This window comes from Manduca sexta, chromosome 13 (genome assembly GCF_014839805.1).
Source record: "Manduca sexta isolate Smith_Timp_Sample1 chromosome 13, JHU_Msex_v1.0, whole genome shotgun sequence".
Lineage (NCBI taxonomy): Eukaryota > Metazoa > Arthropoda > Insecta > Lepidoptera > Sphingidae > Manduca > Manduca sexta.
In genome coordinates this window covers 9298728-9324868 of record NC_051127.1, presented here as the reverse complement: position 1 = coordinate 9324868, position 26141 = coordinate 9298728, and the positions used below count along the sequence as shown (strand labels likewise).

Sequence of the window (26141 nt, the reverse complement as noted above, 5' to 3'; positions counted from 1 at the left end):
TGCATTCAAACAAATATAATCTTCAGCTTTATACATTGGTTTAGGTTGATGTAGTAATTATCAGTTTTTAATAAAACATTGAGAAGTGTAATCATTTCATTTTGATATGCCAAAAACTGATTTATCAACAATAAACTCTTTAATAACTTATCACATTTCAAACTAACAAACCTCAAAATATTATCTCATAATTTAATCACTTTAAAATGTGCAAAGTACTTATCGTCTAACATACAAAATAATTTAATTATTTTAGCTTAATTAATTCGAACCCACAGACCGCACATAGCAAAATAACCACTGACGTAGTTATTTCATTAAAATATGTCGCGTATTGACAGAGTAACAGTTATATTTAAAACAAAAAATAACGTCGGTAAGTTTAAACAAAAAATATAATAAAATAAAATGCTTTATTCATAACTTAGGCAAACATAGTTGCGCTTATGATAAGTCAAGGTACATGACAATATTTAATAATTATTATTTAAATAAAGTCACTTATATAACTAAAAACATTTTATAATTGCATTTGACATTGAAAATTAAATATATGAAAGACTATAAAATAAACAAAGAATATTATTTAAATTATTTTTAATATCGTTAACAAATTCAGATTTTAATCTTGTATGAAACTTGAAATCTGAGATGTAAATTGAAACTACCGGTACTTCCAAAAGCGGAACCCTAGCGGACCCTAAAAAATTTCTCAAAACAACAATATCCAAAACGGTCCCCCGAGCCGGCTTATCGAGCTGTCCATCTCACTACGGTAGCCAATTTGTCAATGCCTTTCTTTAATTAATAAAAAGAAGTCCTGCTGCAGGAAAAAATCGAATGGAAGCTTAAATTAATTTGGGTTCGCGCAGTCAAGTTTTAAATTATGATTATCGTCCCACAGTTTGCTGTTGCGGCAAAAGAGTTTTTTCGGAAATTAAAATGAGGAATTAGTCCGAATAAAGCGGTATTGAATTTAATTATTGCAGCCCTTCGATTTTTTTCTAGTTATCAGGGCTATAGATTTCCGCTTCTGTGGCCGACGTTAATCGTAACGGGTTTGCGTTTTCAAATCGTCTCCTGATTTATACGTTTTATTAGACCGGTCAATTTCATAAAAAAACCTACACTTTATTTATTATTGTTTCAAATTTATTTAAATCAATACTGTGGGGATAATTAACAATATTTTATTTAAGGAATGTGTGAAACTTTTTGACAGTTGGTCATGGACAGTCGTATAAATCAGTTGGTTGATGAAATATTAGTGAAAATATATCTGTAGTCAGTGATATTTCTTTTTATTTTAATCAAAATCGCTTCAGTTCCTAACAATACAATAAATATTCTTAAAACTGAATACATACTAGAAGATTCTAGCTTATTACTCAATCATAAATAAAAACATTATTTCTGATCGCGAAAACAATACGCTACTGAATTACGGTAAAGTGCCTTAAAATTCCTTCTAGATAATAAATAAACCAGAATTAAAGCAACACAAACCTAGAAATCATGATAGCAACACTTAAATTTAACTTACCCACAAATTGCTTTTAAATTTGATCGAGTAGCTCGTTGTCTACACATAAAAGCTAAGCATCTATTGAACGGAATCATTTTATATTCGCATACAATGCAGACGCTACTAAATTCTAAACTGATGGCCGATAGCGCACCATGTCACTTTTATTGCTTTTGCAAGTTGATTTTTTACTATTATGGCTTGGTATCTTCCGAATTCAAAGTAATTTATACGAACGAGCGGGATTTTGCTGAATAGCTAGAAAGTAATTCATCGGTATTATATTTATTTACTTATTAAATATAATCGTACAAGAATTACACCCAATGCAATTATATCTATATTCTCATATAGCAAATTCAGATACAGATAGTTATGTATAGGTACTTCATATAGTCGATACATTATTAGTTACAGTTTTTATAGCTACCCTCATGAATTCCGCCAGTGTACAATTAGTTAAGTATATACTTCATCAGTTTTCTATTATACAGACAGGACAAAGTGACCTTACAGCACCTGATGGTAAGTGGAGTGGGGTCTAACAGTATGTCGAGGGACGACAAAATAATACAAGCCTGTTGGAAACGGGAATACGCAGGCTGATCCCGGAACGCGACACACTTACGTGGGCCACTATGGTGGGTTTTAAAATTTTGTGGAGGGTGGTCGTTATCCGGGTGGATATAAAATATATCCTACCATCAGCACAATGTTTCAATGTAGTATTCGCGCAATACGATTTTAATTGCTTTGCTTTTGAGTTTGAAACCAAATCGTCTCGGAAAAATAATATCAGAAAACGTATCTATATTAAGGCCCTATTTTACAACTTCTTCGAAAATGCTACTCTAAACCTATAACCCGACCAAATTAAGAAGTCACACTCTAATATATAATCCCAAATAAATGATAATAAAATCAATATTATCTAAATTGGCAGTTAAATACAATAACTATCAAATAAAATTTACTTGATACTTGTGAAACAAAGCTTTAGTAGTACCAGGTTATTGAAACTAAGGAATCCGTATTTACCTTTTTTTCTGACAATATCAATAATCCATTAAGCATAACTTATACCCATTAACTACGCCTGACAGAAATATCTTTAAGAATAGCTGTTGCAAATAGCTTGGCAGTTATTGCTGGCGATAATGATTCTGAGTCATTATCGGAAAAGGACGTTAAAGTAAATCGTTTAGAATCGTCTATTGATCCTCGATTGACTTTTAGAATACATTAAGACGACTTTAAAACAAACATAACTTATTACAAAAACCATGAATGAAACAAAGCGGTATACTATGTCCCATTAATTTACAAAAAAACGATCCCACAATGACATGACGGAAATCCAAAAATTATCATTCTAAACAATTGGAACATTGCGTTGAAGATATTTAACATGCCCATATACATAAATACCGTAGAAAAAGGGAGCGTAATATGCGCATACATTAGTAACTTGCAAGCTCATCTTTGAGAATATTGTTACTTGAGTTTAGACAGAGATATTGTTTGTGTTGATTAATAGACCAGGCGCTGACACGCAAACTTTGCTATCATTAAGGTCTTATACAATGATTGTTTGTAAGACATTCTCTGCTGTAGATCATGCTGGATAAGAATGTTTTTATCCGTCCGTGCTGTTATTATTCTACATGGTTAGAATAGGTAGGATAGCCTAGACATTCAATTTCAATAGCCAGGACATTTTCACTATTTTTCTACATTTCGATGTCACTTACATGACCACAATGTCTATTTCTGCCGCCAAGCAGCAGTGTATAGTCATTATTGTGTTCCCGTTTGAAGAGCATTGTAGCCAGTGTAACTAATGGACAGGATAAAACTTAACACCTCATGTCTCAGGATGACGAGCGCAGTGGAATATCAAACAATGCTTTGTAAGTCAAGGTATTGGACGGTGTTTCTTCTGTTTATGGGCGGTTGTATCGCGTACCACCTAGCGAAAGGGAAGGTCGTTTCCTCATTCAAAACAATAAAAAAAAACTCTTGTTTCGACAGAAACAAATAACTTAAAACAGTAAATAGGCAGTTCTTTTTTATCAGTCTAGTCCGATCACTTAAGACTAAATCGTTCCTAAATGCCAAACCTCAATATTATTTAACAGAATTAACGTGCAAACATCAGTGAATTCGTATCGTCATATTAATACAAATTAAGCGGAGGTGCCGGCGGTAGTCCGGCGGTTGAGTCAATATATACGATGTATATTTAATGTGGTTTTGTAATTAATTGAATTATTTGATTATGACCTAGTAAACACAGATTTGTTTGGGTGGTATGTTTGAGAAATTAAAGGCGTAGGATAATACATACAAGCAACATGTGTACGTGACTGCGTTATTGCATTGAATAACTTATTTAACTCAAGAATGATTTTTGAAGAGAAGGTTTGAAGACTCTGGTTTAGTCGAAGAGGTTTTTGTTTCGGTTACTGACGTAGACACTTTAATTTCGTGTAGACTTTTTTTTTTAATTTATTGACAAACAGGTCTTTGTCGCTGTGCGACTACATTGCCCAATCGAAAAGCATAACAGTGAGACAATTATCATTTTATGACGCTTACTAGCTAATTAGAATTATTTTACAGACAAATCTGAAAGTGGATGAGCAAGAATGCTGTTGCCCATACCGACATCAATAGTTCTCTTAATGCCAAATATAATCCTCCTATCACTTTCGTGGTATATTCCATCAAAATATATTGCACGTCTTCTTTACATAGACTTACAAAGAAATAAATAAAACAATACCCATCAAAGCTAATTAATTTGATAATTCAATACCATTTGACACCACATAATTAGCTAAAGATTAATAAGATCCTTCTCGCATAAAATCCGTTTCCACCACGGAGGTCTATAAAGGTTTAATTCCGCGAACCGTGACCAATCGAGAAGAAATCTCAGAACACCTACCGAACGTGTAAAAAAAACTAGGTGTCAGCGTTTATTAGTTTTTTAAACACTTTATGTCTTAATCATCAGCCGAGATGAAGGATAAGGCGGGAATTTGAAACGCGTCAGTATAATGGCATTCTACGTGGAATTATAATGTACAAATGAGCATGTTAATCTTAGATATCTACATAATATTGTGGTCAACTTCGAGAATGCCTTAATTGCTGGATTGTTTTGCAATACTGGTTTTTATTTCCCAAGACATGTCTTAATTATGAGAAACACAACTTTAAATTTAAAAGTTGTTATATGCTGGCGTTAGGATATATTTTATATCACCCTAGATAGCGACCACTGTACACAAGGTGTTAAAACTCGCCATAGTGGGCCACGTGTGACGAGTTCCAGGATTAGCCTGTGTATCCGGTTCTAACAGGCCGGCATAATTGTGTTGACTGTCAAGCGGTAATCATCTCTTGTCAGTCGACATTCTGTTGGACTCCACTCCACTTACCATCAAGGGTCGTTTTGCCGTGGCTGATAAAAAAAGATATCGTTTCAACAGATATTCAGACATTCCGTATGCGTATGTTTTTGATTATTCAATGCATTAGATTTTGGAATTCCAAAGCTACACAAGTAAAATTTTCTGTTAAATTTTCTCATAATTAACTCCTTCAAAATTTCGTTGACAAACAAAAATATTACATACTAAAATTGAATGCAACAATTCATAATTATCATATTTCCCATATGAAAGTTGATTTACTTTCCAAAAAGAGAATACGTGGGATTTTCAAATAGCCCCATACGTATCGTAAATGGGTTAACTGTTATGGAGCCGACATACACCATTTGAATAGGCACCAAAAAATATTTTTATGGAGTTTATTGTGAAACAAATTGTGATTTGAATTTTATTAACCAATGTTTTAAAGACAATAGATCATTGTTATGATTCATGGTATTTACTACGTTCCAGCCGTTTAAATTACTATTTTGTATCATACAGACAAAGAATACTAAATTACTTATTGCAAGGATGCAAGAGACTACTGAGTGATTCTAAATTACTGTTTTAGCAAGAGGTAATAAATGTTGATGCGGTTTAGTCTTTGTTGTCGCAAATAAGTATATTTAATAGTCTATTGTAAGGTTCTTTACTGTTCTATTATTTATATTAATAGGAGTAGTAAATTATAAAATACTTCTTACTAATATTATAATTGCGAAATTTTGTGACGATGGAAGTATGGATGTACGTTTGTTCCTCTTTCACGAAAAAACTACTGAACGGATTTGGATGAAACTTTACAGTAATATTGGTTATATCAGAATAATACACAGGCTACAATTTATAATGATTTTGTGTAATTTGGTCATAATATAACGATACATATCAAGTAAGTCGAAAAAAAAATATCCCGGAAAACGCCTTCACGCGGGCGAAGCCGCGAGCAAAAGCTGTTTTAAAACCATAATGTATCAAAACAATAACGCATTAAACATAAAGAAACAGGAATACACGTTCAAATACGTCAAAACCACGAAATAAAAGAAATAGTCAAACATCAACGCACACAAGAGAAACAGTTATAGACGAAAGGGATTCAGAATTTTATGCAAACAAGCCGAACACACGACCGTAAAAGATGTAAAGATAAACAGTTGCTAACGCTTCATTAAGGCCCGCATGTGTCAAATATTTATCCAACAGAGATAAGACGAAAGTCACCATTGCTAGAATTAAAACGTTTAGACAAGTTAGCTTTAGTAAACCTCTGGATTTAGTGCATTTTTTTCGAAGATTGACTAAGTTTGCGTTGTGCTGCAGTGTTTTGGATTTATCATTAATATATTATATCGTATCTTGAATTGTTTTTTTTTGTCTTTTATGTGGACTTTTAATTGCTTTAAATATTTCCCTCGCGGCTTTGCCCGCGTAAAGGATATTTCCGGGATAAAAGGCCAACAATATAAAGAGGATATAAAATACCCTATAAGCTTTCCAAGGTCTTACACTATCTCCATAAAAAATTCATAAAAATCAGTTAAGTAGATTTTGAGAACATTTAAAACTGCAGATGGACAGAAAACGGGGCTTTATTTTATAGTATGTATTGATAATAATATGTATAGATTTCTTCTTTTTTCATTAAAACCATTGTATTGCTAAGTTGATATTTGAAGAAATGAATAATATCTTCATTATTTTGTCGCCTACTTTGGGAACCGCAGGCCTAATGTTTGAACAATGTGTAGATTTTCTTAAGAACTCAGAGGATTTTGAACTCGGCTTTTATCTGAATGCGTCATCCTATTTTATAAGCTTTGAATTACGTATTATATTTATAAACAGGTAATTGTTTATTACTAAAATATTTATATTTCTTTCAACGATTTATTACATAAAGTATTGTCATTTTAAATAATCTTATATTCTTCGAAGGCTACATTTGTTGATAATTAATTGAGTTACAATAATTTTTCTGCTTCGGTGGCGTAGTTATATTGTATGCGCGGTACGGCAGCGCTTTTAGGTCCTGGGTTCAAATCCCAGGGCGAAGAAAGTGATATTTGGATTTTTCTGCGGAGTATCAGTCCAGAGTCTGGAATTTGTGCCTGATATGGCGAAAGGCTCGCTCCCTATCACATCATGGGACGAAACACACTTGGCGAAAAGTGGGTGCCCTCGCGTCTCTGCATACGCCTTCGGACATACCTATAAATGCGTGATGTGTGTATTTTTTTATTATTTGTGTAAGTAGTCATAACAATGATAACTTATGTCATACATTAAATTACATGACGGAATATATACACAAAGTAATAGTACATACTAAGTAGATTTAAATTAAGTACTTTTATTTCAACGAGTCTTTGTCAAACGAAACGAAAACATCGTATCTTACATTTCTAAGAAGGTGAATTAATTTAGTAACAAATGATGTCGTGATTGCATGTTTTTTGTGAGATAGAGTAACATACAAAATATCCCGTAATCAATTGAACATTGGAATAGCGAATCGGCTTTTCTATTTATAAAAAGTCGTAAAAACATAATATCTAGCAGATAGTTGGAGTTAAAAATATCTAAATACTTTTTAAATTTTTTAAAAAAGAAAATTTAGGTGAATGTAGATTATGTTGAAAACATTAAGAATTTAAGGAATGTTAATACAATATGAAACATAAACTAATCATGTTTTGTATTCGAAAATTAATGGTTCAAAATTAAATTACTAGAATGTTTGATGCTTTCTTATCAAACTTTGATGATACAGAGAAATAATACTCAATATTTGATGATACAGAGAAATTTTATACTAAATTCAAATTATATTTTCAAAATGACTATCCCTCTGTGTAGTATTTTTTTTGCACCTGCCTATATAGTTTCATCTCTATATTACCAAAAGGTTAACTGGTAGAGAATGCCTTTGATATTAAGTCCGCCCTTATATATTTATGTATAGAAAATGTGTTAAAGAAATTAATTTACTTTTAAATTATATAACAAATACGAGGCCTACATTCCGAGACATACAATTAAAAAAAAATATACACCTTACCAGCTCCCACAAGGAATTATAGTAAAACCAATAAACGAAGTCACGTCCGATGGCAAGCTGTGAATATGATTAGGCCAACATTGCCATGTACTAAGTCAATAATTAGATTAAACAAAACATGTACACAATTACGGTTAATTAGGAAGTTGTGTTCAATTATGCTACTTGTTTGTGTGCGAAATTATTGGGCTTCCCTAATTTGTATTGCTTACATAATATATAATACAATGGAGTGAATCAGACTTGTGACAAAATGAATGAAAATTACATAATAACCGCATAGAAAAGAAGAAAGAAAAAGGAGGCGATAGCCTAGTTGGTTATGGAACGGACTGCCGAGACGAATGTCCGTAGGTTCTAAAAAAATATTTTATGTGTATTCTTTGTGAATTATCGCTTGCTTTGACGATGAAGGAAAACTTCGTGAGGAAACTTGGATACCTGAGGAATTCACTATAGGAATTTTAGAGTGTGTGAAATCTACCAATCCGCACTAGGCTAGCGTGGTGTACTTAGGCCTAATCCTTCTCAGTCGTAGAGGAGGCCCGTGCCCAACAGCGGGACAATATACTCGTATTATACAGGGCTGATATTATTATTATAAATATAGATACCTTAACTTGTGTAGAGACTCTTGATGATACGTTAAAACACTATTATTATCAAATGTATCATCTTCCTATTTCGTTAACACGTATTGCATTACTTATCCTTGTAGCCAATCCGATATCGTAATTGTGCATCGAACTTTTTGCTAATTCCTTTTTATGGTGCTCTTAGACTAGTAATCTTAATAAGTTATTTTATATTCAATTTAGATTTTGTTAATTGCACCAACATCGATGACGAGGGGCTGAATTAATAGGCTTTTATAGATGACTTTTATCTCGTAATGAAATCAAAAAATGATCTCATTTGAATTAAGTGAAGTCGTGTTAAGACGAAATGAATATAAAAAATACAAAAATACTCACTGGTTCCGTGTCGCAGCTCTCCAAGTCGGGTATCGGGTCGTCACCGCAGTAGTAGTCTGCCTGCAGGAACGGTGGTCTGGGAGGCGGCGGCAGCAGGAACTCCGGAGGCGGGCCAAGACACTCACACTCCGTCAGATCAGTCGGCTCCAGTTCCCACATGTCGCTAATATCTAACTTAACACTATTCACAACCTTCGCACTGATATCACTATCACTTGTATCACGTTTGTTACGTTTCACTTCATTTGAAGTCCTCTCCTTGATCAAATTCGCTATGTAAAGTTCGTCGTCGACGTCGTCCCACACATTCTTTCTGATTTCCTCATCATAGTCGCTTATCCTATTAACTGAATCTAATTCGTTCGCTATAATACTATCTGAACTTCGATCGGCATCCGTAATTGAATTTTTATAGTTTCCTTGTGATGCAATTTGTGGGTCATTTTCGTCTCGTTCGTTTTACACTGATAAGATCTGGCAACACTTTTTGCACATTGAAATTAAACCAAACATTTCGTTGCGTCCAATTAGCGTGCGGTGACGCGCGATTTGGACTCCTATTGTACCTTGCGGCCATACGCAGTCTTCTTCCACTTGATCTGCAACAAAAAAAGTTGATTTTAAATTCACGTTAGCTCGATCCAATTTCTTATCTAGCCTGCAACGTTTCGATTCAGCGTGCATCGAACTACTTATTATTTAATAGAAGAGCTAACACCTCATTTTGTATAACAAAGCGGCCGCAATTAGAGGCTGCTACGTCTGAGAGCACAATGGGTGCGGAACCCGTATCGATATCATCAGAACCACGTTCTCTGGTTATTTTAATTTATTTTTTATCGCATCAAATTGGATGGACGGGTTTGTAGCTATGCGCTCGGCGCTATTTCATTCCTATCGCGATGCTCCGTCACGTGTTAGTTTGTAAAGTTTAAAGTTCATTTTTTGATATTTAATTCCGATCGAATTCTCTTTGTACGCTCAGCGAGATCGGAAATAGGTCCATTAAATAGAAATCAATTCACTGTACGATTGATAAAATGGTGGAAGTTTTTTACGACTCATAGTAGATGCAAAGCAAAACGCGAACTACAGATATTGTTGTGTCAATAACAGCTATTTTTCAGTAATACATTCCAATATGATTTTATCAAATAAAAATATTTCGAAACCAAAAACCACTTCCATTGGATTATAATCCGAAAAACAGGTATCCGCCATATTAATATCCAACGAACCCAATAACGTCCAATTCTATTCGGTACTACATCAGAAAACAACATTTGCGGGTTTTTTCCGAATTTCCGATAGAGGTGAGGGCATGAGTGCGCAATTATGCATGCGTGAGGCGTTCCTGAGGAGGTCCGTGAGATTGTCGGGTCGGAGGTCAACAAGCGTTAGATAGCACTCGGAGAGAGCTGTACGCCGAATAAAATATCGAGGAGTGTTATGGCATACAAAGCAGGATTTAGATTTGCGATTATGATTTACCATTCAATGTACTTCGCGGTTGAGGTTTGTTGAATTTCATTTTGTATTTAGAGGATATTTTAAATAATGGAGATCTTGCGCAGTTTTATTACAGCAACTTTGTGACAATAGTCCAAGTGTTGCTAAGGTGATACGACAAATAGTGATGAAAGTTATTATGACAAAAACAGTGAGTTGTGGGACTAATGATTTATGCATGGTGACTTCTAAAACAGCATGGGCCTGCATACCTGAAGTGGTAGCCAGAGATGTATTGCTGCCTCCATTCTCCGAGACTATTTCTATGCTATTCAATACTGAACATCAAATAGACACAACGCGTAATTTTTGTTTACTAAATATATGAATTCCATATCATTGACCTCATCTTATTGCAACTGAAGAAGCTCAATACAATAAGAAGACCGTTTAGACAATCTCCTGACACAAATCTCAATAAAAGAAGTTCGCAAAGGGTCATTGCAAGTCAAACTTCATTACACGAACAGATCCATCAAGTATCTGGCACATTTTGGCATGTCCACTCGATAGCTGTCAGAGCTTGGACGAGGGCTCTTCGACTTAACGAATCTATTATGTTCACTCTCACATTCGCTCGGAATATGCTAGCCGATACTGATGTAATTTAAAGCCTATTTAATATGATAAATGTGAATGCATGTTGCGCTATGGTAGGCTTGATGGATAGACAGGCGATTTCCTGGATTATTATTGGCTCTTCATAAGCTAAGCTAATAAAATCCATCATATGAACGCAAGTTATGCATAATCCTTTCAAATAAATTAGGGAAGTAATGTTGATTTGAAATTTGTTTCCCGTGTTATCTGAATATTTGTATCTACGTCGTCACTTTTCTAATCTAGTATGCGGTGGTGACAAAAAAAACGGCGATAGCCTAGTTGGGTGTGGAACGGACTGCCAAGACGAATGGCCGCAGGTTCAAAACCCAAGGGCACACACCTCTGACTTTTCTAAAATCATGTGTTCGCTTTAATGGTGAAGTAAAACATCGTGAGGGAACCTGCACATCTGAGAAGTTCTCTATAGGAATTTCGAAGGTGTGTGAAGTCTACCAATCCGCACTAGGCCAGCGTGGTGGACTAAGGCCTAATCCCTCTCAGTAGTAGAGGAGGCCCGTGCTCAGCAGTGGGCAAGTATATAATACAGGGCTGATATTATTATTATTACTAGTATGCAGTGGCAAGGGGTCTGTATAACCTGCATATGAAAATCTAATTATCATTAAAAAGATTCGTAGACTGCATTCATGCATATTAGTACCTATAAATTGTGTGAGTTAAGGGAAATTTCACTCTTTACCGCTGTTAGCATGTAATATACTGTTTAATGTCTACACTGTACGTGTAATCATGAAAATCCGTTGAATAGATTTGGACCAATAGTTGTTCAAATTAGCTCGCTATTTAGTTGCTGATTTACTTGAGCAAGCAGATTTACACGAACAAAGCCGTAGGCAGTGGCTGTAAACGATACAATAGTTTCATTAGCAGAATTGAGTTCAAAGTATTCCAATCAGACAATCTGGTAATAGCGGAATACTTCAATAAACAATTAATAATAGTTTCCCGTTTGCTGATAAATTGAACTGGTACCTACGGTACCTTGATTCGAACGTTCGTAGAATTGGGGTGAAGAGCTCTGTTGTCGACTCAAGAGGTACGGTGCAGTTTGAGTCAAGTCTCTACGGATGTTGCGGTAATTTATGATGTATTTGAATATATATTGAAAAAATTGTATGGTTGTTACTATTATTTGTAGTAATATGAAATTTAATATGTTCTTGTTGGGGTTCAATATACCGCGATGTTAATGCATTATTTAAGTTAGGTCGAGTTGAATGTAGCTATAAAAGTCTGTTTTAATAGTCATTATACATGGCCTTCTATAATATTAACAGAAGTATAGAATATAACTCATGAGCGAAAAAAAATCAACGGAAACATAACTATCATTCAAATTTCCATCTCAATACTATGTAAACCAATAAGATTATTAAATTAAAATTAGTAAACCCCAAAGCAAAATTCATAACATTGAGTCATAGCTGTCCAGCAACAGCAGCGCACGCCTTATTTGTCTTCCAGCGTAATAACATTAATCCGGGAGTGTTCGTGATCAGTTAATTAGTTTCCTCTTATGAAGATTTGTTTTGCACGCATGTGTGATTGTTATTCGAGATCAGAGATCCGACAGTTGAATTAGAAGAAGATTTATGGTGCAAGAAGGTCGATATAGTTTTTGATAAATAGCTTCATATAATCTAAAATAAGTACTGGCGATCTATAGAGTTGGTAGTCAATAATAATTCAAGTTTAAATTCGCGAATGGACAATGCTATTTAATAATTATTCTATATAGTCCTTGCTATTTAAACCTGTAAAAATATACTAGAGACCTTGTTACTTAAAATAAAAAAAAAATATCAAACCGTCAAACGAAGGAATTATCCATTATTCTTCAAAAATGCATCGTAAATAGACCATTAAAGCATTAGTAAAATAAAGCCATATTTGTCGGAGACTTAAATCGATGTGCAAACGTGTTGAGGGCCGTGAATCACCGTCGTCGGTCCCCGGTGGTCCGGCTTTCGAGCGTAACCCGCCGTTTTAGAGTGTTATTGCTTACATATAACAAACATGGGAACATCGGGCGTAGTGAAGTTGGCAATAGGTCAAGTATGATCACGATTATGGGTTTTTTTTGGTGTTATTTTGGGCATTTAAATGTATGTTGGTAGTATGGTTCATTGTTTTGATAAACATAATTTGAAGTAATCAAAATCTTTTCAATGAATTATTAAGGTTCATTTTAAATGATGTGAAGTTAAGAATTAAAGAAATGTGTTGCCCTTAATACATAGAGTGGCGACAGACCTTAGTAGGGTTACCGGCGTTGTGACATTAAACAGAATAATTAACGAAACAGAACAAAACATGAACCATTTTTTTTTAATTTATCCGAATTTAAAAAAGGAAATTCAATAAAACCTTTGCATGCATACAATTTTCTCCAGCTTAAATTGAAATAAAACTACTTTTCAGATCATATCGCTTTTTAACTTCCTATAAGTTTCAAAAATTGTTCAAACTTGCACCACTGCTTGCACTGTGGTATACACAGGAACAAGGGCTGCCGCTACCATTAGCCGGACCGGCTAACACCAAAGCAAACTTGTAAACATTCCTCTCCTACTAAAATCGCCGCCTGTGATCCCAGACCGCCACTTACACTACAGATCAGATCGGGTTACTTTAATCCTTAGCTGTCTCCTTCTTATAGATTTCCTACCTTTGCATCAGAAGTGGCTTAAGTTGATAGTTCTTAAGTGGCTTTGGAAATTGAAAATTCAATTGGAAATGCAGCGAAAATTATATCCAGCGTTATGATTGAGGATGATATTAATTTGTTAATGGTTTGGATATTTACAAATTATATATTTTCAAATTTTGGGGATTGTATGACTGCCTGCATGAGGGACCTGTTCTTATCATTTAGTTATATATTTATGTCATAAGAGTTTTAGCATCTAAGTTATATTAAGCATAAGGTTCAAACACTATGTTACAGATGTCGAACGACACGTTTGCCAAGCCTCACTGTTCCATCACAAATTCAGAGACGTGGATAAGGTATTTGGCTTGGCTGGCGTGGGGTAGCATGGGATTGTAGTGGTTTGTACGTCATTGCCAATCCTGTCGAGTGTAGGATTTTGAACAGATATCGAAGGAAACAGGCGTTGGCTTATGATATCCACGCTTTTGTGTGTAGTCTGAAGGCCTTCGTTCGCCTGTATTTTGATGTAAGTGCCAAGCGTGTGGTTTAAGCATTGGACATAAACTGTCATCATGGATTCCAAACTCACTTTCCACCACGACATGGTTAATAGTTACTCAAAGCATGTATAATAATAATAATATGAGCCCTGTATTATATACTGTCCCACTGCTAGGGACGGGTTTCCTCTACTACTGAGAGGGATTAGGCCTTAGTCAACCACGCTGGCCTAGTGCGGATTGGTAAAATTCACATACGCTTAAAATTCGTATAGAGATTTTCTAAGGTATGTAGGTTTCTTCACGATGTTCTCCTGCATCGATAAAGCAGCCATATTCACAAAGAATACACGCATATTTTATTAAAAGTCAGAAGTGGTGCCCTCGGTTTGAACCTGCAGACATTCGTCTCAGCAGTCCGATCCACAACCAACTAGACTATCGCTGCTTGGCTTCAAAGCATGTATTCTCAACTAATCTAAGAGTCCCTTGAGTATTCCATTTAGACGACTGTGGTAATAAACCGAATAAACACCATTTAGAGACGGAATCGTTACTGTCATGTTTACTAGACTAAGAGTTTAATATTTACCCAACCTTTATCTATGTCATAAAATTTCTACGGCGGCACCTTAGAAGTGATAAATTATAAGTTGGGGGACACTAATAATTTTGCTCTTTTCTCCACAAATATTGACTTCGTTAATGTTGTATGTAGTATTCGTTTGCACAGATGGATAATACGTGTTTGATGGTTTCAAATTTTAACTAGAAAGTTTGCTGTGCTTGTCCATTACCGTGTTTATGTTTACTCAATACGGTGGCCTTTCCTTACATTACTTTTCCAAAATTATTAGATTATACACTAGTACTAAATTAGAAACTATATAATCGGCCAGAATCAGAAGCTGACGTTAGTGATAAAGTTGTAAAAGAAGAAAGAAAAGAACTTTATTAGGCCTTGATCTCAAAACTAGGTCGCAAATAATACAAATAAGTTAACCTAAAATTAGTTTGTCGTCTGTAATTGTGATATGTATATTGTTTTAAATCATTAAATAAACAGAAGTAGTAGATTAAAAAACGAATAGCATTAAATCCTTAAGTATCTAAAGGAGTCTGATCGTGTCGCCAATATAAATCAATAAACATAAATTCCCGTAATAATTGGCTGGATATGAAAAGAACCGGGTCACCTAATTGCCGTTGGTGGACCAATATGCAAGTGGCGCGTATCCGCCCGCTCAGTGCCAAGTCGTCTTCTGGCAGGGAACGCTTGCTGGAGGCGCTTCGTATTTCATGTACCCTTGTGTACATTTTGTAGATGTGGCAATTTGTACTGTTGAAAAATAGATATCCATATCTTTGGTTATACAAGAAGTAAAATCTAACAATCATAATAAAATAGGTGTAAATAGTTCTCTTTGAAAGTTACCACGATGAAATAAGTAGGTGAAGTAGTTTCCTTTAAGAGTTACAATTGTGAACAATTATTTTCGGGTTTACAACTGTACACATTTAGTTACTTTTAATTAAATTTTACTACGACAATACTCAGTAAACTCGAATAATCTATCGTCAACTTCAAATCGTGAATTTTAAGACGGTATTCGAAAAATTTGTTTACAAGTTTAATCCAATAACGAAAGTATCTTCAAAAGCATTTACTAAAAAAATCTAAACTCCAAAAACAAAAGACACGATCCCCTACTTGCGATGCAGTTCCAATAATGCAATATCCATTCTACCCCCACTTAATACAATATTCTGTGTCGTGCTAGAACAAGACTTGGCAACAATTCAGGTTGTTCGCATATTGAGTTCAACGTTTTGTTTGAAGCAGAGATGACGCCGAATATATTGGTATTTGGAAGGTTTTTGCGTTCTACATCAACGTTTAACATTTTATAGTTTTGAATATGTTTGGTTTTATCTGATTTGTGTTTAATAGTTTTACATGTTTTAATTAGGAGCAGTCACCTTATTGGTGGTAAGTCTTTCATATTTGTGAACCCGGCTGGGTAGTTACCACCGCAATGTCTATTTCTGCCGCTAAGCAGCAGTATGTAGTCACCGTTGTGTTCCGGTTTAGAAAGACATTTTAGTCAGTCAGACCGCTCATAGACAAAAGAAACACCATCCAACATCTTGAATAACAAAGTATTATTTGATATTCCACTACGCTCGCCGTCCTGAGACATGAGATAGTCTTTTTATATCCAGTAGTTACACTGGCTTCAATTTCCTTCAAACCGGAAAACAACATTGAGTATACACTGCTGCTTGGCGGCAGAAATAGACATTGCGGTAGTACCTACCCAGGCGGAGTCTTACATATGAGAGATCTACTACCAGTTATTATAATGTTACAACACATTCAGTGGTATTGCCAGCTCGTTACTTACTGAGCAATGAAGCTTCTGGAAATTCTAATCTAGATCCATATTAGATCGTGTTATTGGAATTTTGAAATACAGGTCCTCGCAGAGTTGCGTGATGAAGTGGTTGCCTCTAAGGATGTTCCTCGAATGAAACTTTAATCTAGAACATAGATCTTATTGGAGTATCCAAATTTTCATTAGATATTGTATATTGAGTGAGATTAATGAGGATTATATATTATGTGTTTATATTCAATTCGAGGTTATTGTTCTTTGTCTGGAACATTGGTGATGATATATTTTTTACAAACGCACACGCCTTTTATTTATATAGGGAGAAGGTACCTGGTGCGCCCAATTAACTCCGTGTGTATTCCATCCCATGATGTGATAGCGAGTCTATCGCTAAATCGGGCATACATTCCAGTTACTGAGTATAAAAAACCTATAACACTTTGCCGGATCCGGGGATCAAACCCGAAACCTCAGCACGGCGATCGTACTTTACAACTACGCCACTGAGACAGTCAAATTAGTAGGAGGATAAACTTTTAATGGTGCAATATGGATCAATTAACAAGTGATCTAATCTATGTTTCCTAAACAAATAAACATCGTCAGACCATGCTAGTGGTAGGATATATTTTATATCCGCCCGGATAGCAACCACCGTACACAAGGTGTTAAAACCATAGTGGCTCACGTAAGTGTGTCGCGTTTATGAGTATATATCCGGTTCCAACAGGCTGACATGATAGTGCCGACTGCCAAGGGGTAATCATTTCTCGTAGGTCACCATTGTATTGGACCCAACTCCACTTAGCATCAAGTGCAGAAGGGTCACATTCCCGTGCATGCATGCAAAAAAGAACACTTATTGAAGGTTTAGCGACGTCTATAAAGCAGAAATAAGAACAAAATAACTTCGCTAATCTAATATCAAATCAAATTTACGCGAACTACATTTTCCAATAATAGTTTGTTAGTTTGACGTAGCAACTTCTAAATACCAACAAATGAAATAGAAATAATATTCTGTTATAAAATCCGGATAGTAAAAATTCTTATTATCATATAGCTCAGAATTTATAACTTCGTTGTTTACAAAATCCAATAGATGGCGTGATAAAGTATTTGGAATTCTTTGAAAAACTCGCTCCTTTGATCGAATGGCTTTGCTAAAGCAAAAGTACTTTGTCAGCAATTTGAGTGATATGACTACTTATTGTCTTAACTATTTCAATCGCAGATTAGCTTCAAAAGATTAAAGTCTGGTTAAAAAGGCGCAATATATTTCGATATCGATGCATTCTGTTATTTTAATTGTTAATTAATATGTCATACAAATAAGTTTATATCTTTATATCTGTAATTTGTGAGGAGACTCATCCATAATTTTGTAATTTAAATGAAGCATGTTTAGTGTATGAACTGTTGGTGTGTCATTTAATAAATAAATAATAAATATCAAGCGACAAACCTAGCAAAACAGTGAATTCGCAGTCGGACAGTTCTACCTTTCATACTATGACAGACCCATTGATATATTTGTATACTTATGTGATTTTATAAAAACACATAATAGTAGCGAGGTAAGACCATTTAATCTGTCATTTCTACAAGAGTTAATATTACAGTGTTGACACATGTAAAAAAAATTACCAGTATTGCCAATATAACACCAATTATGATATTTATGCAAATATTTATCTTTTATGCTAATCCGTAGAAATTCCCATTTTCCTTCTAAAATATCAGGCGCACTTTTCATTCATCCCACAGCGAGGGTAGACTTATCATAAGGTGACCCATTTAGAGGTTACCCTACCTGCTGCTATAAAAATATATTAGAACAGGCATTTACTAAGATGTAACACACGACTTGTCTCCAAATAGAGCACCTTTGCGTGCGTACCAAATAATTTACCGCTTACTCGCCGATACATTGAGACAATATAACATTGCAATTGTATTTTTTTTCCACAACCCTTATAATAAGTCTGTATAATAGCATATTGCAGAAAAAACTTGGCTTAGTTTTACGACTCAATATTTGCATAACGTCAATCTGTTTTTGGATCACATCCAATCACGGGTAAATTTTGTTCGCAGAAAGTACACAGCGTTCCCTTACTTGAGATATGAACCCAAGACCTCCCAGTCCACAGTCCACATACGCTACCACATGACCAAGAAGAAAAGCTATACGAAAACTGCATAAATTAAAATAACAGTTTTAATTAAATTTTTCAGTCAACATTTTTTACACAACATAACTCCAGTAATGCAACATATGACCAAATTACACCCCAACGTAAATAAAATACCGGGTGTACCAAAATGAGTCCACATTCATTGCGGGCGTTTCGCACGACGAATTAAACTGCCCGTGAACTGAACAAAAAAATATTTAACTTATTGTTGCATTAAAGTGGACGCAGCACCGGGAAAAATTTTCATATGATTCGCAAATATTTGTTTAAAAATTTGATGTGGAACTGAAAATACTCGCTAATAATACTGAATTAAGATGTAACTTTTTATGTCAAGATTATGTATGACCCTTAGTTATGGTTGTTTGTTTTATCAATAAACTTGTTCAAAGTTTTAACTGACTTAGTAGTAACTTTCTTCCTAAAACAAATACAATTATTTTAGAAGCAAAACATAAACTACAAAATATATATCGCAAGACTATATAATCTAAGTGGCTGCTCGCCTACGCCATACATTCACGATGACTAAAAACTGAAGAGACTTAATTAAGAACTCAAACGATGCCAATTTACAAGGAATCCTGTACGTGCCCGCAGAGTTAAGATGCTATTGGAATATGTGGGGTTGCCCCAGCGTTGCGAGGGGTTGGCCCAGTGTGCTTTGAATTGCTTTTCGTGATTTTAATATAATTGTAAATTTAGGGGATTATTATAATGATTTCTTATATTTACGCGAATGTTTAATATTAAATAAAATTATATTGCGTATTTTATCTCGGTTTTTTTATTATAAATTTCGCCCGACGTTTCGGTTTAAAAAATCTGCGCGACTTCAAGACACTGGAAGCTCATTTTGTGTAGATCGGAGCGTCAACAAAAAAAAATCTCTGTAATTGTAAAATTGCGGTAGACAGTGTAACTTTTTTCGGAGACTAGCATTTCAGTCCCCATTGTGACCATTACGGCTTTAAAGTCTTCGAAACGTCGGGAGCAAATTATAATACAAAAACCACGACAAAATCTGAAGAATAGTTTTATTTCAAGACTTAAACTTCGCTTCAAGCGTCTATACTGCTGTACAAAGCTCAAAAGCGGTATCTAAAAAAAATCCATGTCTTTATTTTTATGTCATCAGATAGCTTAAGAAATACTTATCCAATGATTACCTAAATAACGGTATCTTGTTTAGAAATAATTAAAAAAGAAACCTTAAAACAGTTTCTCTATCTTTTACATACAAAACTATATTTACAAAACTTCGATTATGTCGAAATAAGGTTTCCCGGACATACCGCTTTTGCGCCTAGCACGGAAGTATAAGTAAAGAAAGGAGCAAAGTCTAGTGTTACATAAAAGCATTCCAGCCACCAGTGTACAATCTAACACGAGTTGCCAGTTGTCATAATTGCGGGCGCGTGGCCGTCCGAATGCGAAACCGAAGAGACAACGTCCCGAAATTGGGCTGCACGAACGCGAATCATTACGTGGGCCGAATGCACGTTTGTTATTGGACGCTGAAAATGAAAATTTTGCCTTGAATACTAATATAGAATTACTGGTGAGAGATTTCTCAAACATTTTTGGAACGTATTATTTAATTTTTCTGCTTATATGTTATACTTTATAATTTAATGGTGAATTTAATGCCAAATGAATTATTTGCCAGTCAATCTACTATTTGTTTCATAACTAAAATAAAGAGATGAGAACATACATTTGCCATGCGCAAAAACTTACAAAAACATTATAATTTTTCCAATGATACATATTTTATCACATTTCTTGCATATTTTTTCATTCATTTATAATAAGGACAACCAGTAGTTGTTACATTATAAATAGCTCCAATAGAATATAACAGTAATAATAGGTTTAAATGCACAACATTTTAAGGTGTCACAGCATGCATTGACAATCTTGAATACATTATTATTATTTTTTTAATCATTTCTATACAATCTTATGTCTATTATAAACAGTAGCGCGGGTAACTGTCGATAAAGTGCTGCACGCTGAGTACGCATAAATATAATGGAGCTGGTCTTGGACACGGTCCCATGGCGGGAATTACGGCGACTGCTCCAAGAAAATGTAGAGTACTTATATAATTACTGTATTCATTTTAGTTTTGTATAAAGAATTTGTTATACAGGTTAATTTTGATATTACGTTATTAAATGAAACGACATATTATCTTTTTGAAAATAACACTTTACAATTAATTACTCAAACCTTAGATGAAAACTAAAAAAAAAAAAATTGTCACTAAATAAATGATAATAAAAAGTAATTTTAATTTTACACGCACTGCTACTACTCTAAAATAATTGATCACAATTGAGAATTGATCGTCCAGAAATACACTATCGCACACGCTATATTCGGACTAGACTACAAAAAATCTGAAAATATATTCGAGACTTTTCATCTTTATTTAATGTATATGGGTTTCTTTTTTTAATATTATTCATGAATGATTGGCACAATGTTAGCAGATATAAACACAAGTGCGTGGTTTAAGTTAACGTAATGTCAAAATAATCCTGTGTAATGGTATCGAAGCTTGTTTACTCGGATACCTTAACTAAAAATTAGGCACTCAAACGATAAATAAAATTATTAGCATGATCGTGATTCTAAAAATTCTTTTCTTATTATTTTTATTTAAGTTAAAAAGCACGAACAAAATTAAGTCGAAGTGACTAATATTCACTTACAGAAACTCATTAGCCTACTCCATCAGAGCAAGTCACTGTCTACTAATGTAATTGTAAATAAACAACGGCTAACAAGCCGGAAAACGATGCAAGAACAAAACGTTGCGTATTTATAAACTGTTGGAAATTGGCGTTCGAAGCAATATCTTGCGACCCTTTGTACTAGTGTAATAAAGTGGAACGGTATGGCAACTTTTATTGCAATTGTAACTTGCACCGCCACGCGTGGAATGATGAAAGCATGTTAGCGAATCAGTTGTTTATGGTTTGTGCTGTTTATTGTTGTTTTTGCAGTGTCTGTGTCGTTGTAGTCTGTATTTTTAAATGATTTGATTGTCTATAATTATATAAGCTTCTTTTATCTACAATCCCATAGGCTTAGCACATAGCATATTGCAGCCCGCATACAATAAAACTTATCGTTCACTGCTGAAAAAATGAATATAATATTTCTGATTCATTTGGGAAAAGGTGCACAGCCGCTATAATCATAAATTTGTTAATTTTGGAGTAAAATATAGCCAACTTTATACCCCGTGCAAAAAAACTTGGCAAAACTACAGTTTTTATTTCATATTATAGTATATACGAAACCTAGAATGTAACAAAAATCCAGGTGCTGTACTGTTCTTTAGTATGCAGAAGGTCTGTAGGCGTGTAAGTAAATTGGTTGCACGTTTAATGCCCCTAATTGGTCTGGGTTGAATGCGCATACGAGCTGATAGGTGATGACACGCATACATTTTTATTTTAATATATTCTTGTATTTATCAGCTAATATTCTGCAATCGAGAGTAACCAATTAAAGGTATTTTGTTGTTAGCTGGTATAAGAGTAATAAGTCGGTAATATCTTGGAAATATTTAGTCGAAAGACCATAGTATGTTAGGAGGTAGACATACGCGTGTGATCGTCTAGGTAGGTATGATCAAAATATCTGCTTAAGTGGTAAGATTATCTTGCTTTCAAAAAGCTGAAATCTAGCATCTAGGCAAAGAGTTCTAAGAATATATTATAGAGTGAACATTGGGAGAATTATAATACAAAAATTTTGCGCTTATGCGATGGTTACTCAATCTATCGTGAAATAGCAAAACACAAATATAACTTCATATTTTTTCCATATCATGATTTTCACGTTTTAAATACGAGTATTAGCATATTATCTATAAATATAATATTTTTGTATTCATATCTAAAGATGCTGTGACATCTTGTCATACGGACATTTCAAATAAGACAGCGACTTTTACAAATTGGTAATACATTTTGGAGTAACAATTTGGCCCTGATGTGCGGTCTATAACTAACTTTATAGTTTAATGTCTGCATCTAGGTATATATATCTATATCGCAAATCAGACTAAACGCACGTTTCCACATGTCATCAGTCATCGTTCAATGAAAAATACAGTAACAAAACAAACTCCATCAAACTATAACTGAAATCCACCCAACCGAATCTGTTACTAATGCGCACGCGTCTATTTTGAGCGCAAAAGGGCATAATGAGATAGTACAATGCAGCTCTTTGATACTTTAAATGACAAAGCCGTAGCGAACGGTTTAGAGACGGCTACATGTGCCGATTTTAGATATACTACTTTTTGTTTTTTTTCTTCAGGTAGTGGCAGTGTATAGTAACTACAAAAGTAGCTGAATAAATAAAAAAATAAAAATGTTTTACACATTACTTTCAATCGAAATATTCTTTTTCTTAACTAAAATAAAGTAATCCCTGTGAGGTTTATTCCCGTGAATAAAAAATCGATTATTCAAACGCACATAAAAGTTTAATTTTTTTTTTTGAAATTTTGAATTTATTCAGCGATTTTCGTAGCTGACACGGTGCACTCTGTTCCTTCACTCTCATAGTCCGATGAGACGGCAATCCGACATGACCGGAGAGAGATCAGGCGCAGGACCAACGGCTTTACGTGCTTTCTGAGGCACGGATGTACCACCAACTTCCCGACTCCGTGCTCAGTAATTTTTAAGATAGAAAATACCAGTTATTTTTGGCCCGACCCGGGATTCGAACCGATAAATATATCCCCAAAAGTGGCCAACTGACCGAAAAGCTTTGAAAAGACTAATTAATTTAACAATATAAGGAAGTGAGTCTCATAATTATAATGAAGCTTCAATGGAGTCCATAGTCTTTGAATTAAGGCATGGACATCAAAGCCATTGCAAATCAAATATCCGTTCTGATGAAATTGTCATGGAAAGTGCGCAGTTTGATATGATTAGGTTATTATTTGTATCAAAAAATATCATTTACAGTGATTTCTTATGTTTACGCAGATTAAATAAAAAAAAGAATTGTAGAATGTAGGTAGATATTGAAAACGTTGGCTTTTCGGATGAATACCTTAGTCCGCCCGTCTTCGAAACGTTGGGAAAAATTCAAACAAACGCGATTAAATCCGAAAACTATGTTTATTTTAATTAATCAATTTATTGCACTCCACAATTGTTAAAATATAGGTTTTATAAAAAAAGAAGAACGCAAACAATGGAAGCAACGGCAACATAGAAGACAGGGAAAAACTTTTCCTTAATGAAAAAATTAATGCTTAAAGTTATCAATTCGATACCATTTATAGATTTTAGAAATTGCAGATAAATAATAAAACCAAAATAACTCGCCTTTGAAGAATTTGTTCTCTTGCGAATATAATTTAATCACCGATATTTTTAATCGATACCTCTCTAAGAAATAATACAATACCATACGAAATACAAGTTCAATTTTTGTCCTTACTTTTGCCAGTTGATATTTACTAATTAACGTTGCTCGCTTTGTGTTTACGACTTCTCTTTAAATTCAGGTTTCCATTTACGTTTTAATTTTTATTGATTTCACATTCGGAACTTATAAACGAGTCTTATGATTGTTTTTTGTATTAATATAAGGCGGACTTAATGCTCGAATCGATTGTCTTCTTTGGTTATGTGTACATTATTTATGTACTTATATGTTTTAAAATCTTAATATTATAAATATCTTATGAAAATATTTGGACGTTTGTTATCCCGGATAGCGAGCACCGTACACAAAGTATTTTTGTATTCCTATTATTTGATATTATTTGGTACTTCGCCATGAAAAACCGGTGACGTACCGAATAAAAAAAACTCTAAATTTATATTTTCTATTCATTCTAAAATCAAACAATGTTTTGTGTACACTACAGTTTACAGTAAATAAAGTTCGTGAATAAGCACGCGATAATCCTTTATAAGCATTCATTTCCTTTATCATTACAAAGAGATCATTTTTTACTACCGAAATATACCAACAGAAATGCGACAAAAAGTAAGTTTTTTTACTTTTTAGATTACGACATCAGAATTCGTCAGGTTTAAAACCGTCAATGATTTTTGACGCACGTACATCAATCGGAGTCGTGATTCGAAAAAAAGTTTGAACCCGTGGATTCTGTATTGTGTTGGACAGAGAGGGAGAATCAAAGAGTGTGTATAAAAGAGATCGAATTGATGATTTAGATGTGAAAGTTTAGTCGGTAGTATTGTACAATTGAATATGTTTCTGAATATGAACATATTTTTATTAATTTCGTCTAAATTATCGCGGAAATTATAAGTACATATAGATCAGTTTTAAATGTATATCCTTAAAATAGAACATATTATTCCTCCCTTACTTCATACAACTTCTATTACACTACACGAAATGCAATACTAAAAGCGGTATACCTCAGAAAATTTACATTACTATCCCAATCCCCGTGATATCAGAAACACTAAATCCAATTGCGAACTGTAAGAGCGTATAAAATATGGTAGGATTTTACGTAGAAAACATGACCACAGATTTTCCAGTTAAATTCAGTGGACGGTTATAATGCAAAAACAAGCCGGTTGAATGGGTCGTAAATTTTGGCAGGGGGCGCTCTCGGGCTTTTTTCTGCGAGTTCAAAATCAAATTTACGGGTAGAGAATGTAAGTGGGATCGAGGGGTGAATGGGAACTCACTCCAGTAATAGCGAAGCGTATCACGGTTATGACAATGGCAATTTGGATATCATAAGGTCAATTTCAATATCTCTTTCGAATTATTTGAAGCATTACGAAGGTGATTAAGGCGTGATTTGAATACTGGTAAGCGGCGGAATTATATGACTTAAAAGGCTGATTGTAGGACTACTAAAATTTCAATTTGAATAAAATGAAGACATGATAAAAGAATATTTAAAGCTAATCTAAACATATCGCATAGCGTAGTTGCTGTACTGGATAACAGTACTAACACTGGTTATGGATTTTTCTTTATTACTGAGCTCCTTGAATGGAGATGAGCCGGCCATGTGGTTTTATGAGATGTTGCGGATATAAAAATTTGATGTTATATTCGGGATAAAACCCATCGCCGTCCATGGCTTCGGAAAAGTAGAGCAATTTTATAAGAAATATTTATTAGGGAATGGATTTTAGTACATTATTGGGGTGCTGGTTTACTACGTTGCCTTCTTTTTATGGAACAATGGATAGTATATTTAAATTATGTGAAT

The 26141-nt window shown here is 34.3% G+C and overlaps 1 protein-coding gene across 1 annotated transcript in view; it reads right to left on the bottom strand.

The window, feature by feature from the left end:
- LOC115446437 overlaps positions 1 to 26141 on the bottom strand; it is a 157713-nt gene that overhangs the window by 24326 nt on the left and 107246 nt on the right. Inside the window, exons 5-6 of the mRNA XM_037438162.1 lie at positions 9496 to 9602; positions 9004 to 9464 (exon numbers count right to left, since the gene is read on the bottom strand). Coding sequence (XP_037294059.1) covers positions 9004 to 9464; positions 9496 to 9580 — 546 coding nt within the window. The 5' untranslated portion in view covers positions 9581 to 9602. The remainder of the gene's footprint in view (positions 1 to 9003; positions 9465 to 9495; positions 9603 to 26141) is intronic.